Raw genomic sequence first — 16,336 nt, forward strand, 5'->3', positions numbered from 1 at the left:
TCTGAATGCATCACAACACCGGCGACTGATGTGCGTAGAGCTAAACCCCCGTTCTGCTACCTGTGTCCGGCGGCAGGGAAGTACCAGGCCCGGGCGCTGGCTGAGGGCATGCTGAGCACCAACGAGTTCCTCAAGGAGATCAGCTACGAGCTCATCACGGGGAAAGTCAGCGTGCTGGCGTCCCACTTCAGAACCACCTCGCTGGGTGAGTGTCTGGGCACCTGCGAGCGGTTCAATTGTTTTTTGCTCTAGAAGGCTACATTTTGGAAAAACATGTTCAGAAAAATGCATCAGATTCAGGCTTTCAGTATCATTCACATGTATAATTTATTAATGGGAGAAAATTGTTTCTATATTTATTTCAATGATCGAATCATTTCTATTATCTCCACTTGTCCTCTGTGTGCGTTACTGCGATCTAACGTGATGCTGTGTGTCTGTGACTGGTCTCAGGGGACAACCTGGACAAGCAGCTGGTGAAGTACCAGCGCCGGCGTAAAGGCCTGGTGGTCCAGCCCTTCCAGGGGGAGGTCAGCGACCACCTCCACTCCCAGGAGGCTGCCAGCTTGCTGCCCCTCGCCGACCAGGGTAAGGCCGCTACGTCTCCACCCCCCCCCCCCCCCCCCCCCCCGACCCAGACCTACCCAGACCTCTCACTCAGCTCGGCTCTTATTTCAGCAAATTCAAGCTCCTCAGTGTGTGATCGTTTCTTGGAATCTGGAACCCACATTTCTTGTTTTGTTTTTCTGTGATTTTTTGGTTGATTTGGTACCTGAAGTACTGGAATTAAAAACATCTAATTGTGATTATCATTTTAACTTAATTGAATCATCTCATTTAGAAAGCACCTTTTAAGTGTACAAATAGACAAATTGCAAAATAAACCATCGATTAAACGCGTAAAAGGTATAAATTGAACAGCGATCTTCTAAACACTAGAGGGCAGAAACGGTCCTCTTAAGAGAACACACTCCTCACCACCCCTCTCCCTACTTGTATTTTACAAAACATTATAAGCTTGAAATATCTTTGTGATAGAGGCGCATCTACAACCTATTGACCACAGTTTACGGTCAGAGCTAATAGAAAACAGGCTGGAAAAAAATTATGTTTGGTAGATAAGACTTTATTTATCCTGCACAGCAGAAACGACAGTAACAAGAAGATCAATAACATTTTTTAATTAAGAATAAAAACTACTAAAATACACCAGTCTGATCATCTCAGTGGCTTAACAAATAGGAAATAGCATCAGCCAATCTTTAGCCATACCAATGACCTGACCTCCTCCTGCCTCTCCAGACCTGCTGGACGAGGTGTTCCAGATCTACCCCCCCCAGCTGAGCGTCGCCCGCAGCCTGCTCTCCCAGGTCTGCTCCATAGCAGACTCAGGCAGCCAGAGCCTGGACCTGGGGCGCTTCTGCAAGGTGGACTTCCTGGTACTGGTCCCGCCTTCACACGCGCTGATGCACCAGACGGCCCAGCGCATCCGACAGTCAGGTACGCTCTAGAACCCCATTTACGTCCCGTCGATAGATCTTGGTATGGTGAGCGATTTAGGGGGCGGGGGGGGGACTCAGCGTGCGGAGGTCATGACGCAAAGAAACAACACGATATGAGTAAAACATTTAGCTGTTTTACGTTTAGCGATTTATTACGTTAAGTGGTTGAGAGACGCAATCAAAGTTGAAAAAAACTACGAAAGGTTCTGGTTGAACCGAGTTTCTATAAAACCTGTCGTCAGAGTGCAAAGCAGCTCAAGGAATCTGGATGAATAGGGGTTGGTCATTTGTTGTGTCTATAAGTGCTTCAGGGCGCCATCAATACCTCACAGCATCTCAGGGCTCCAGAGAGAGGACACCTCGACGGCGAGGCTTATAAAGTGTGTTCTGAATCCAGCGTCCTTCATAGGGAGAGTGGTGTTTTTAACGACTGCGTCATGTCTTTGTGCAGGTGTGCTGGTGGACCTGGGCATCGAGGACGTGGCCTCGGCCCACCAGAGGGCAGACAAGTACGTGCTGCGTCTGCACGGGGACGTGCACTCCAAGATGGAGTCCTTCATGAGGAAGGTCAAGCAGAATCCCTACACGCTGTTTGTCCTCATCCACGACAACTCCCACGTCGACCTCACGAGGTAAGAACAATGACCAGGTGCTCCAAACAGGAAGTAGCACTATACCAACGAGACCGCAGGGTGATGGCCGTGCCCGGTAGAACGGACAATACATCGTGGGTTGTGTTGTTCCTGTCGACGCGTAACATGAGACTGATGATGCTAATAATGACCATGCACGGCTCAACTAAATGGCGCCTCGAGATAAAGAATGAGGATGACTGGGCTTTAAAGGTAGGCGCCATCGGTTGGGGATAGAAGTTGGAGGGGATGTGAGCTTAAAATAATAATAGGCATCCATCATGTGTAGCCCTCTCTCATGTTGAGTAATTAGATCTGTGTATACACAATAGGTCTAAACCATTTTATGGCCGGACAAAATAACTCTACCTATCTTTTTAAGAGCCTACTGGTACTCATTGATGTACATTTTATCTTCTTGAATGCAGTGTCCTCTGTCTATATTATAATGTGTATTATATTAATTATTGGTCTCTCTCTCTCTCGCTCTCTCCTGGCCCCTCTCGCTCCCTCTGTATCTGTCTGTCTCTGTCCATCTCTCTGTCTCCCTCTCGTTCTCCCTCTGCCTCTGTCTCCCTCTCCCCCCTCACTCTGTCTTTCTTCCTCCCTCTGTCTCCCTCCCCTTCTCTCCTCTCTCCCTCCTCCCCCCCCCACCCTCTCCTCTGCTCCTCCCCCCCGCCCCCACAGTGCCCTCTCTGGCTCCGTGTGCCACGGGGAGCTGCAGGGTCTGGCCGACCGCGTGGTGAACTGCAAGGAGGTGCTGGAGGCGGTGAACCTGGTGGTGCTGCAGGTCAGCTGCTTCCCCTACACGCTGCAGACCCGCCAGTCCCGCATCAGCGCCCACAACGAGGTGCACTGGCCCTCCGCCCAGAGCCTGGTGAGTACGGGGGGGATAATGATGGATGAACCCATACCATGGTGTGGCTCATGGTTTGGGTCCCACCTTTCTCGATGTACAGAGCGTATGCTGCCTGACACCAATCCTAGACAAAAATACAATTTGAATGTGGTTTTTAATTTTATGTTTTCTATAATTTTTGGGTTGTTATTTTCGTCCAAAATGTAGTATAATTGCATCATTTGTTGTTAAAGACAAAGTAGAAAATAGATTTCAGATGTCAATATAATGTCCATGTTAATGTTCATAGGTCTTACGTGTTAGTATTGTATCTCTGTGTTAGATGCAGACTGTGTGTGTACCGGTCTGGCTCTGTGGGTCTAGATGTGTGTGTGTAATGTTCCTGCAGGGGGAGCCTTCTGCTGAGCAGCTGGTGTACTTCGGTATGAAGGACTACAGCAGCTCCCTGCAGTGGGGCGTGGCCAGCCCCATACTGCGCTGTGACGACGCCTTCGAGAAGATGGTCCACACGCTGCTCCAAAGGTCAGTCAGGAGGAGAGGCCCCTGAAGCTCATCCCACAGGGGCCACCGTGAACCGCTCCAGCTCAGCTCTATGTTGATTTGTGTCTTCTTATAAATCTGATTACGGTGCGTTCATTTATGAGTGGTTTTCAAGACTGATCCGTGGGAAATTAACATCAATATTTTCTGGATGACGATTTCAGTTTTTCTTTTAAACGTTTGAAATAAAGATTTCAATCAATCAATCAATCAAATTATTTAAATTAAGTCCATAGAAGATCCAGAATCAAGCAAGCTCCATTGGGCAGTAAACCAGAATGCGTTAGCCAATCAATACAAACCCTATCAATCCATATATCACAAAGGAGCTTGTTTTAGCACAGGGCTACCCCCATTGTTTCGCCACAGCAATAGTTAACCAAACCTCCTCCCCCTCCTCCCCCCTCCTCCCCTCCAACACCTGCTGGACCTGCCCAGGCACCCCCACCTCCACAGCATGGTGATCCGCAGCTACCTGCTCATCCAGCAGTACACGGAGGCCATGATGGCGCTGACCTCCTCCCCGTCGCTCCGGGACCACATCACCCCCGAGACGCTGGCCATGGTGGAGGACCTGATCAGCGCCCCCTGCAGGGAGGGCTCCAGGGGCCGCGGCCACATGCTGCTGGTGCGCGTGCCCTCGCTGCAGCTGGCCATGCTGGCCCGCGAGCGCCTGGAGAACGTGCGCGACAAGCTGGGCCTGCAGTACTGCTTCGCCGTGCTGCTGGGGAGCCCCGCCTCGGAGCTCAGCCTGCCCGCCAACTTCACCAGCCGCCTGAGGGTGAGGCCGGCCGCTAGCAGCCTGCTGGGACAGCGGCCTGCTGGGACAGCGGCCTGCTGTTCTGTCCTGGTTGTTGTGGTCTTTATTTGATTATGATGTATGGAATGATGTATTTGCCTTCTGCATATTGCTATGTATTTGCCTTATTCTTCTACATACATTTTAACAAAATAATTGACAAAATATTTGTTACTCACACATAACATGTATTCAATTCTGGTCCCATAACTTCCATTTAAAATTGTAGCTACTCTATCGCCCCCTATTGGAATGAAAAGGAAATGCATTGCAAGTACTGGGGAAGAGATGGTTATATTGACATTGGTTATTATCAGTACAACTACAATAGACAATTGTCTTTTTTTTGGAGATTAAAGAGAAAGACCAAGTTGCTAATGCTTTTGACTCACAGAATCACCATAACGCAAATTGAAAGCGTACTAATGAAAGGACTGGTTGTTTCACTTCAGGCGTGGCGAGGCTGTGACAATGAAGAGTGGGTCCCCCACACGTACGAGGACCTAGAGGGGCTCCCCTGCATCGTCATCCTCACTGGGAAAGACCCCCTCGGAGAAACCTTCCCAAGGTGCACCACCGCGACAACTGACCTGACATCTGAACGTTGAACCGTCTTCTAAAGACTACGGACACATAGACCCACTACGAGAAGCAATGAAACGCTCCGGGTTTTAATCAAAGCCCTAGAATACAAGCCTGACGCCGCTTTTCATCGTGTCCTTTTCATGGATTTCCTCCGTCCTTGCACTGTCAATAACAGCTTACTGTAACGGCTGCTCAATTAGCGTCACTCACAGTCTGAAGGCCGCGCGCCTCTCCCCCCTCTCCTTCACACTCACCATCCCCGGCCCCTAGCGATCTCTGATCTCACTTAACAGCCGAGCTGACACACGGGCCTATCGAGTGCTATTCATTTGCGAGCCGTCACAGAAGCGGCTTTAGGGCTGAGTGCCCCCCTCCCCTTCCTAACAGCCCCGATCCCCCCCCCCCCACAGGTCTCTGAAGTACAGCGACCTGCGGCTCATCGACTGCAGCTACCTGACCCGCACCGCCCTGGAGCAGGAGGTGGGCCTGGCCTGCACCTACGTCTCCACGGGCGGGGTCCGGGACCCCAAGAGGGCCCGCAAGGCGCCGTCGCGGGAGAGCGAGGGTGAGCGGGTGGGCAGCTCGTACAAAGGGGAGGAGCCGGAGGGGCGCCGGAGCGATGGCAGCGAAGCCACCAGAGCCCTCGGTTGGTCTCGCTCTCTCTCTCTCTCTCTCTCTTGTCTGTGGTTCACGATGAAGACACTTTACGTTATACAGCAGACTACTTAATGCCACAGGCAGAAATCGCAGCACTTGGGAGAGGCAGTGCCCCCACCGGTATACCTGGATGGGCTCTTGTTGTGTTTGGTTATTCTGTATGATGAATAAATTAAATCACGAGAACCCAGAATTATTTTACCTTGATTAGCATGTGAATGTGTGCGTGTGTGCGTGTGTGTGTGTGTGTGTGTGTGTGTGTGTGTGTGTGTGTGTGTGTGTGTGTGCGCGCGCGCGTGCGTGCGTGCGTGCGTGCTTGTGTGTGTGTGCATGGCAAGTTAAAACCGTGGTTCCGAATGTGGGAGGTACGTCTCCCTTGAATCAAACTTATTTTGTGCCAAAGGGGGCCCCTGAATAATATATTTGGGGGTCCCTGGGTTAGCATTAGGGGTATTGCCCCTTCACCCGTCGGTCTCTTCTGTCCTGACAGTCTCCCTTCTCCCCTCCAGGCTCCCTGGCAGAGAACTGCGTCAGCTCCTCGGACGTGGCCTACACCTCCCACAATCCCTCCCCCTCCTTCCCCCCCAACCCCCCCTCCTCCTCCTCCTCCTCCTCCTACTCCTCCTCCGGCCCCCACCACCGGGACGAGTCCTCCAACACCGGGCAGCAGGTGAAGCTGGAGTGCGACTCCCTGGGCGCCGGCGCCGGCCTCCCACCGTCGGAGCCCTCCTCCAAGCCCCCGCCGTCCCTCTGCTCCACCTCCTCCTCCTCCTCCTCCTCCACCGGCTCCTCCTTCTCCCCGTCCTCGTCCTCCGCCACCCCGCAGAAGCCCAGCCAGTCCACGCAGCGCGGCCGGGACGGCACCGCCGCCGCCGCCCGCGCCCCGCCGCGCCGCGCGCCGCGGACCGTCATCCTGTCGCGGGCCGCCTACAACCTGCTGGCCGGCGAGTCGGGCAGCCAGCTGAGCTCCTGCGCCCTGCTGCCCCACGCCGACGTGGCCTGGAGCAGCCCGCTGCGGCCCCCCGTCACCCAGCACCTCCGGGGGCCCGAGCAGAGCGCCTACTACCGCCAGTGGAGCGTGGCCCGGCAGCACCACGCCGACCACGAGGGCCCCGCCGCGCCCCACCCGCGGCGCCTGCTTCTCAGTGGACCCCCGCAGGCGAGTCCCAAGGGCTTCCCCCCGCTTACGCAAATTAGAGAGTCTCCCGTCGGCCGATTGAATGCAAAGTCACCCTGACGTCAAGGCCTCGACTAGGGCGGGACGGGATGCAAAGTTCAACTAGGTTTGACCCGCTTTGCTGACATTAGATCGGCACGGACGACCTGCCGAGGGGGATTTGCATCCACAACGCACCTCAGTGCGTCATTAGATCTCAATTCCCCCTCTCTGTCATCCTATCATGAGCCATTATGTTGCTATGTTATCTTCAGTTTGGTTTGCCTCTTCGTCCAATCTGGGGGCCTTAAGGATTATTGAACAGTGTAGGCAATGAATGTAAGCTCTCTATTGAGCAAACCTTGCATTAAACATGACAAATCACGATATGGGATTTAGTATGAATGCAGTTGCTTTTACGTAACGATGTGGGTTGGCCCTTCTAGGTGGGGAAGACAGGCGCCTACCTGCAGTTCCTGCGCATCCTGTCCCGCATGCTCATCAGACTGCTGGAGGTGGACGTGTATGATGAAGAGGAGCTGGACGAAGGTCAGACCCAACTTTAACTTTAAATAAAACTGAAAACAACACACCATGGTGTGGGAAAATGAAAAACCTGGGGTAATCCGAGGTTATCCCGAAATGTAAATCTTGTTCTTGTTTTGTGACCTATGCAGAAACACAGAGCGAGGCGGTGACTCCGGTGAACACACAGTGGCCCGACATCGAGGACATCCGCATGCTGACCTTTGACCTCTTTCCCCGAGACCCCAAATTCAGGAGAGACAGTCCCGTTTTCTCGGACAACATGCCAAAGCTCTTTCAAGGTCAGCAAAAACCTTAATCTCGAGCAGAGCATTGACTCATATATGAATTAATCTAAGATACCGTCCCACAAAAAGAGATCCTTTCATCTAAGCTGGTCTTTTATATTCAGATCTGAAACAAGAACCTCAAGAGAGCCAAACACAAGCAAAAAGAGAGACCCGGTCCATTCGCCTGAGTCGGTTCGCCGCCCACAATGCATTTCACCACTGTGAACAGTGCCACCACTACTGTGAAGCCAGCCCTGCCACACAGGTACACCTCAACCCTGATTGGACCAGACAAGCATCTCAGACTCACTCAGTACATGGGGCCGGATTTAGTTCGGGACCCAATGTTTATCATTCATACACAACTTAAAAAAAGCAGGTAGCTTGTCTAAATACTTTTGAAATGTCTCAGCTTTATCAGCGTGTGTGGGGGCGAGGTTGAGTGCTGTAGCACCATCATTAACGAAGAATTCCGTGTGTGTGTGTGTGTGTGTTTTGCAGCTCTCTGAGTGCACCTTCCATGCCTTCACCTTCTGCTCCTCCATGCTGGGAGAGGAGCTGCAGCTCCACTTCATCATTCCCAAAGCCAAGGAGCAGCACTTCATCTTCAGCCAGCAGGGCAGCCACCTGGAGAGCATGCAGCTCCCCCTAGTTTCCACCAAGGTACCCGTGCGGTAGATAAACATGGATTGATATGGATTGGTATGGGTGTGCTCTTCATCAACATCCGTTTCAGGCTGACTGAAGAGGGTTTTACGCTGAGGAAGGATAGCAGGCGTTCTCTTTCCTACACCAAGCCAGCAATGCCAAGAAATGCAACAGGGATAAATGTGAACTTTATGAATATGATGGTGTGGGTTCTTAGTGTGAGCGTACAGTGGGCAGCGGGGCAATTTCTCTAGACAAACAATACGGTGCTTGTCCGCAGGGACTGGGTGAGAGCAGGTGCGAATACAGAGAAGGCCTGGCTTAATTCTGGCACATCTCCCACTCCCTTACTCTCTATCTCTCTCTTTCTCTCTCTCTTTTTCTCTCTCTCTCTGTCTCTCTGGCTTGCTCTCTCTCTCTTACGCTTTCTCTCCCACTCTTTTTATCTCTCTCGCTCTTTCTCTATTTTGCTTTCCCTCTCTTTCTCTCTGTCTCTCTTGTGCTCCCCCTCCCCTCTCCCTCTCCCCCTCTCTCCCTCCCCCCTCTCCCTCTCCCCCTCTCCCCCTCTCTCTGTCCGACCCGCTCTGACCCTGTCGGCTGTGCTCCCTGCAGGACCCCGAGAGGCTGAAGAGCCCCATCTTCACCCCCACCACGGGCCGCCAGGAGCACGGCCTGCTCAACCTGTACCATGCCCTGGAGGGCGCCGACCACCTCCACATCCTGGTGGTCAAGCAGTACGAGATGCCCCACTACAGGAAGTACTGGCCCAACCACATCCTGCTGGTGCTGCCCGCCATGTTCAACAGCGCAGGCGTCGGTAAGCAGCATATCTTATACACCAGTGTGGCTGAAATACAGGGCCCGAAACATCCACAGAACAGAAGATCTCGCCTCCCTCTGTGCCATACTGTACCATGAAACTGATCTTTGATCTGATCTGATTATGAAAACGGCTTCCTTTACTTTCCTATATTTGTATTCCCTTCCCGAGATGGTAACTCAGTTTCTCACTACCGAACGCTTGAATCGTGACGGGTTCAAGTGTGCCCAGTGAGTTGTCGATCACTCCATGAGCAAAGTCTAGTGCTTTACTCCAACCTGTCACGTTAATGGGTCGCAGTGTAAGAGTCAACAAGGAAAAGACAAGCAGTGTTATGAGCCAATGGTAGAGGTGCGCCGCGAGGGGAAACGCCTCAGGGAGAATAGCCTGATCTGGATGTCAGCCAGTCAGATGCAGAGCAGCTCGCTAACAGGCTGTGATGGAAACTCTTTACTGGCAGCCACTGGGCCACAGGGGAGAGGGTGCTACGGGTAAACAACACAAAGTTCACCAGGTGCACAGAGCTGTTTAAGTCATCCAAGTACGACATCCAAGTACTGAGATAGTGAGCTACTTTTTCTATAAACAGCCATTAAAAGAACCGTGGGGAAACCGCCTTGGCTCTGTGCAATGACCTTTCACCTAGATACTGATTCAGCTGAAAGTACAGTGTCCCTTTTTGTTTACATTGCTTGTTTTGTTTACAGTGTAACTAACAGTGTGAACAAAGACAGAGTCTAGGCAGATACTAGTTTAGTTCAATTCCATTCCAATCTAAATCAAACGTTTTGTTCGTATACTTTGCACTTGTTTCCGTATGTTTACAAGAAATCCCATAATCAAGTCGTTATGTTGGCTGACACTGTGATAATGTGGAGCAGTGATAGAAGTTGACGATGTAGATGTATTTGTAAACGTGCCATCTGGTGAGAAAAACAAATTAAATGCTAAATAAAATGCAATCATGACGTAACTGGGGTTTGTAACTTGCTTGTCAAAGTACAAAACAATCAGCCTGCAAATGTGCTGTGGAAGTTCCAAATGAAATGTGATTGATAACATGGAGAGTCATGGAGAGTCTCGTCCGGCCGGCCTCTTGACGCCTCTGTGTCGTGGTGCTGTGCAGGCGCGGCTCGCTTCATGATCAAGGAGCTGTCCTACCACAACCTGGAGCTGGAGAGGAACCGGCTGGAGGAGCAGGGGGTGAAGCGACAGGACGTGTGGCCCTTCATCGTCATGATGGACGACTCCTGTGTGCTGTGGAACGGACACCAGCAGCCCGACAGCGGGTAGGCATTGCTCGACTCCCTTAGATTCACGGATGAACATTTGTGGGTCGCCAGATCAGCGTCTGATGGCTAAGGGGGGAGGGTTTGAATCCCGGCTGAGAGTCTCTGGGTTCGATCCCCTATGTCCACAGCCTAAGCTGTAGTCGTCCTTGGGCCATATATCTCAACCCCTATCTGCTCCTAAATGACCATGTCGGAATTAACTTGTAAGTTACCATACTTGGGAAAGACCAAAGGCGTCTGCTAAATGACTAAACACTCATAGTAAGGGTCATGACCCGGCCCAACCAGGGCTATTCTCAATGTCTCCATCCCTCTCACACACCCTGGCCATCACTTCCCTCCCTCAGTGAGAGCTCTGAAGGAGGCCTCTCCAACGTGTCCCTGAAGACGGTGCTGCAGCACATGGAGGCCACGCCCAAGGTCTCCCTGTACGCCATGTGCGGGACCCGAAAGTGGAGCAGTGGCCTGGGCCACAAGGCCGGCGGGCGGCCCTTCTCTCGGTGCCACCTCCACGACTTTGTCATGCTCAACGTCGACCTGACCCAGAACGTGCAGTACGACCTCAACCGGTAAGTGGTCGGCGGTGAGGCGTCTGGTGGGACGGCCGGTTGTTTAACGAGTTTCACGATGCTTCATTATCCTTCTCCTCTCTCTGCTTGCGTGTGGTGCAGGTACGGCTGTGAGGAGGTGGACTTTAACCTGAGGGCCAACAGCAGTGGGCTGCTGCTCTGTCGCTTCAACCATTTCAGCTACATGAAGAAACACATTCCAGTCGGGGGCCACAAGGACTACGTGGTCAAACCTAAGCTAATGGTAGCTTTATTTGTATATTATTAAATTATTATTATTATTTTATTTAATTTATATTATATTTGTATGTTTTTTGTATGTTTTATGCTGCTACTGGATACTTGAATTTCCCTCGGGATTCATAAAGTATATATCTATTTGTCAATGCCCTTTAATACACACTTTAAGTCTTGAAGTAGTGACAAACCTATTTATAAACCCCTTTGCTGTACACACACTACACCATGGCAGTTATAAGATGTGGTGAAGTGATGAAGTGCATCCTGGGAATTAATCTAGTGAACACCATGCAACACGGTTTAACCCCTCGTCTTCCACCTTACAGGAGATGGAGAACTCCGCCCCCATCAACCCGTCCCAGTACGTGTGCGCCCCGGACAGCGAGCAGACCCTGCTGGCTGCCCCCGCCCAGTTCCTCCTGGAGAGGTTCCTGCAGTCCTGCAGCCACAAGCTGTTCCCCAAGGCCATCCGGAACCGAAACAACCCGGTGCTCTCCATAGACAGCTACCTCAACATCGGCACTGAGGTGAGTACCAGACGACACCATGCTACATAGCATCATGCTAAAGAGTACCCTTTAGCATGATGCTATCAGTTATCATACCATTTGGTGGACACTTTAATCCATAGCTTCTCACGGTGTACATGCATAGTGCATGTATTAGATAGATTAGATCAGATACAACTTTATTATCCCCCGTAGGAGAAATTGTGTTTGTTACTCGCATGGATGGGAATCAAACCCCTCACCTTAGGGGTTTTAATGCCCTCCTCCTCCAGTGGACTCAGCATACTTGCAAACTATTCTCTTTTTGGTGAAATTCGCCTTTTTTAAATATGTCATCCACCTGAATCGCGCAGAGACAAAGATCTGCTTGAAATTACGACTAAGATTAAGAAAATCTTTAGTCCGGGGCAGCCCACCATTTGTGGGAGGATGCCATAGACCCGCCTAACGGGTTAGGTTTACAACAATACTTCTCTCACCTCTTAGAAGTTTGCAGGCATGCTTATGACCCCATTGGGATTCTTGATGTCAGAAATATAAAGTACAAGGCACACTATACTATAGGAACTGCATACGACGAGACAGTATAAACCAACCTCATTCCTCTCCCTCAGGTGTCTGTGTGCTACATCAACTCCCGTCCACACTCCACCAACCAGGACCACCACGGCCTGGTGTTCAGTGGTCTCCTGCTCTATCTGTGCGACTCCTTCGTCGTCTCCGGGCTCCTCAAGAAGTTCTCCTTCCTCAAAGGTGCGACACGGTGGTTTCGTGTGTTCATCGCTGATACTGATGATGATGATACTGACACCGGATCTTCATCTTGTTTTGACTGGAGAATGTCTGGATAGGGTCTTCTCGACAGTGTTATGTCATCCGATGCAATTTACCGTTTGTTTAGACACGTAGGTTAGGGTTAGGCATGGCATTGCTCAAGGGTGTTTACAGTCGGGCCGCAGACATTGGGATGCATACCCCCAACCTTACAGCCAACCACTGGATCCCACTCCCTTTTCCCCCCTTCTCCTGGTGCAGTACTAGCCTCCCCAGGGAATGTGACCGATGTTACCCAACAGAGTTTAGAGTCTCTCCTCACCCTGCCCCCCCTCTCCCCCCCCCCCACCCAGGCGCCACGCTGTGTGTGATCAGCCAGGACCGTAGCTCCCTGCGGCAGACCATCGTGCGGCTGGAGCTGGAGGACGAGTGGCAGTTCCGCCTGCGGGACGAGTTCCAGACGGCCAACTGTCTCGAAGACCGCCCGCTCTACTTCCTCACCGGCCGCCACATCTGAGACCCCCGGGCACCCCCGGGCGGTCGGGTGGAGGACCTCTCGCACAAAGAAACTCACACAGAGAGTGCAACGCATACGAGTACAATCAGGCGTGAGGATAAGGGTCGGATCCAGGGGGAGTGGAAACCGGAACAAGGTCAGGCTTCCCCAACCAGCCCCGACACCGGGCCACTGCGCCGTACCTGTGTGTGGCTGTGGCCGGATGTCTGATAGCGTTTTATTGTTGGTGAACACGCGGTGAATCGGCGCAGACCCACGTTCTCTAGTTGTGTGTCTGGGTTTGCCTGGGCGGCGTGCAGGGCACCTTCAGGACTTCAATCCTCCCAAAGGCCCGGAAAATCTGGATTCTCATCGCGTGTGACGGAGCACTGGAGGGGTTATCTTTCGTTCTGGAGCACAAGCCAAGACGTACCCAAAGAACAGAGTAGAGGAGCAGAGGAGGGAACGCCCCTCCGAGCACGCTCGGCCGCACCAGCACAGTGCAACGCGTGCCGGCACGAACAATAAAAGGTGTGCGCCTCCGCGGTCTTATCTCGTACCTGTAGCTGGGCCTGTCCCAAAACTCACCTCCCGTGTGACTTAACCTTTGCTGTGAAGAAAAGCCACGACAAAAAAAGAAAAGCTCGCAGCTGTGTTTGTTTTTTAATCAAAACCGAAGAGACTATTTGGTGTTTTACTGTGACTGTTGTATAAAAGACTTTACGGATTGAAAATGTCTACACGGACTGTGACAGAGGTTGGGTCAAATTCTGTACATATTCGCTTATCTCAGGGTCTCAGGAGGATTACCGGTGAATTAAGGTAACCTTGATGTTGTCATACACATTGTGGTATCGTGTTTCAAATGGGTCCCATGTCTGCATTTTTCGTGGGTTTGATTACCAAAGAACATGCCAGAGTGCACATCCCCCCCCCCTCCACCAACATCCCTGCTCAGCCACCAAAATGACACTTCTCACAACATTACAGAAAGCCAATGGGCCGGCAGCTTTATGAATGGCATGCCAATGTTTTTGATATCTGCCATAACTGTACATGCCATCAAGGGGAGTTATCAAATTTGATAATGCCATTGGAATCAAAATCGATGCCCAAGACTCTTTTCTGTGCAATTCTGAGGCCTTTTATAGGGTTCAAAATTTAACTAAATTCTAAATGATCATCCTGTGAAGTTTTTATGTATTGGTGTTCTATACATTAATAGCTATAACAGATAGCAAGAAAGATGTTATGAAATGGGTTCTCTTATTTTCAAAAGTTAGGGTTTGGACAAATCAGACAAAGCATTGTGGAAAGGGAAAAGGGAGGGGTAGCCATTCAATCATCCTTACAATCAATTCCATTAATGTCTCTATACCCCAAAACATGTCCTCATGAAACTCCATGCTATGCATTGGTCTGCATAACCCCCAGGAACTCACCAGATGCCATGTGTGATGCTATGGGATGAACAAACCACTGCCAATGGTATTTGCTTCTTGCTGTGCCTGTTATTTCACGTTTTCGTAGTGTTTTCTGTGCCTAACCGTAGTTCTGGTTCCTGCCACCGCTTGAAAAAGACTGCCCCCAAATCCCCATTGGAAGAGTGGAAAAACAGAAGCTTGTACACAGTCACTAGCAGACGAGAAGGTCACATACTGTACTTGACAGAGGGTTGGGATGTTTTTATATGTTACTGCACAGGGTTGTCCAAAGAATATGCCTTAAGTGATGTTGTTACACGGGTGTCACTATGAGCCAAAGTAACTCTTTTCACGGACCAATGATAATGAAACAATTTCGCCTACCAGGGGATGAATAGTTTATATCTGAATCAAGCAAGGGAATGATACAAAAAATAATGGATTTAGGACTATGTCTATTGATTGATGCTTTGTTTACATTTTAACATTATTAATATATTGTAACAGCCTGATAACAACAGAAGGTTACTTTTTTTTAAGTCTGTTGAATCTTTTGCCGTTATTATATTGGTCACGTTGTCTTTCGTATTGTTTTGTTTTGCGAAGGCAAGAAGAATCTACCTAGATGTGTTCCTTCCCTGTGTTCATATCCCTTACTGTTTTTCTGTCGGGTTACAATTTTTTTCTTTTGGAAAACGAAAATCAGGTCCATGAGGGATTCTTATTTATTTGACATGCATTTTGGACTGAGGACAGTGGTAGAAATGTGATAATTGATTGCATGTTGTGCTCGTTTTATTTTGGTTTTCCACCTTTCTCTTCTATTTCTTTCACCAATGGAGTGTCCTTGTGAAAACCATCTATGAAGGCTTTGCACAAGACCCAAGACAATGATGAGTATATCTACTGAATGTTATGGGGGTAGGAAATATGAACTTGCACTATTACGGATCGCCTGCAGCAAAAATATTTTCTAGGCGAAAAAATTTAAGTTGCCCCCCCTTCCCTCCAAAAGAAAACTCACCACCACAACCAACAACAAGAACCAATCCAAAGTTACGAAGACTCTGTTGTTGAACCCCTTTCATAAAGTTTCTGATGGCCCACAGATTGTTTCTTTGTCGATGATTAGTTGGAACATATAACTTAATATGCAACTTGCTTCTCACAATCCTCACTGAAGTGTGCTAACGTGCTAACGTTAGCGCCTGGGTGATCTACCTCATGTTTACCATTGTGGGTGTGGGCTGTTAATGTATGACTTTGGAGCAATGCTTTTGTTGTTGGACATTTATGAATGTAATAAAAAATGACATTTCGAGGAGTAATTATGATATATCTGTACGTTTCTATTTGTACAAATTTCACTGCTAATTTGCTAGTGCTGACGCTGCACTTTTTGATTTGCATGTGTCACTCAGCCTCTGGCTCTTTGTCGGTCTCTCTCTTTCTCTCTCTCTCTCTCTCACGCACACTCTCAAAACTGAACTGAAATTTGACCTAGCTGCAGTTCTTTTTAATTGTACAGTATACTGGTAATCACACAATCATTGCTGCAAACATTCATTCAATGCCCATTGCCCAGTGTTGTGTTTTCTCCTCCACACGTCTGCATAAAGACTGAGTCCACCTGGGCCCACTTTATGTCATCTTACTCTCTGACCTCTCCCCTCTTTATAGTTGAGCCCAGAGCATTCCTGTTGGATGCTTGGCGGTCCTTTGGGCGGTGCTCTCCCGGGCATTGTTGGTGGCAGGGTTGTTTGAGCAGCTGCCGGGTAGCATCCGAGCGCTTCTCATCAGCCCGGTTTAACACCTGGCTATTATCAGCCCAGTGCCAGACTGAGAGCCAGGGTAGACGAGGCAGAGTGGGGATGACTTTGCATTAAACTTCAATATGGCTGTTAGGGTTTTTTTTTAACCCTTAAAAAATAAAGCCTGTATGTATCAGTTGAAAATATAGTGTTGTTTTCAAAGGCTACTCGCTTAGGTTGACCAATGCCTTTGTTTCTATGAAATCTA

General features: G+C 50.0%; 1 protein-coding gene across 3 annotated transcripts in view; it reads left to right on the forward strand.

The window, feature by feature from the left end:
* greb1l (GREB1 like retinoic acid receptor coactivator) overlaps positions 1 to 15,651 on the forward strand; it is a 49,696-nt gene extending 34,045 nt beyond the window's left edge. For 2 of the 3 annotated variants that reach the window (XM_030363828.1, XM_030363827.1), the window contains exons 14-34: positions 77 to 205; positions 454 to 588; positions 1,303 to 1,500; positions 1,954 to 2,134; positions 2,822 to 3,011; positions 3,382 to 3,515; positions 3,972 to 4,314; positions 4,785 to 4,900; positions 5,328 to 5,563; positions 6,084 to 6,733; positions 7,177 to 7,279; positions 7,408 to 7,557; positions 7,668 to 7,810; positions 8,047 to 8,208; positions 8,806 to 9,010; positions 10,140 to 10,302; positions 10,653 to 10,874; positions 10,977 to 11,118; positions 11,441 to 11,641; positions 12,238 to 12,376; positions 12,751 to 15,651. In XM_030363828.1, coding sequence (XP_030219688.1) covers positions 77 to 205; positions 454 to 588; positions 1,303 to 1,500; positions 1,954 to 2,134; positions 2,822 to 3,011; positions 3,382 to 3,515; positions 3,972 to 4,314; positions 4,785 to 4,900; positions 5,328 to 5,563; positions 6,084 to 6,733; positions 7,177 to 7,279; positions 7,408 to 7,557; positions 7,668 to 7,810; positions 8,047 to 8,208; positions 8,806 to 9,010; positions 10,140 to 10,302; positions 10,653 to 10,874; positions 10,977 to 11,118; positions 11,441 to 11,641; positions 12,238 to 12,376; positions 12,751 to 12,914 — 4,106 coding nt within the window. In that variant the 3' untranslated portion in view covers positions 12,915 to 15,651. The remainder of the gene's footprint in view (positions 1 to 76; positions 206 to 453; positions 589 to 1,302; positions 1,501 to 1,953; positions 2,135 to 2,821; positions 3,012 to 3,381; positions 3,516 to 3,971; positions 4,315 to 4,784; positions 4,901 to 5,327; positions 5,564 to 6,083; positions 6,734 to 7,176; positions 7,280 to 7,407; positions 7,558 to 7,667; positions 7,811 to 8,046; positions 8,209 to 8,805; positions 9,011 to 10,139; positions 10,303 to 10,652; positions 10,875 to 10,976; positions 11,119 to 11,440; positions 11,642 to 12,237; positions 12,377 to 12,750) is intronic. The other variant, XM_030363829.1, reaches the window with a different exon arrangement.
* The last annotated feature ends 685 nt before the right edge of the window (positions 15,652 to 16,336 follow it).

The sequence above is a fragment of the Gadus morhua genome, chromosome 8 (genome assembly GCF_902167405.1).
Source record: "Gadus morhua chromosome 8, gadMor3.0, whole genome shotgun sequence".
NCBI classification, from domain to species: Eukaryota; Metazoa; Chordata; class Actinopteri; order Gadiformes; family Gadidae; genus Gadus; species Gadus morhua.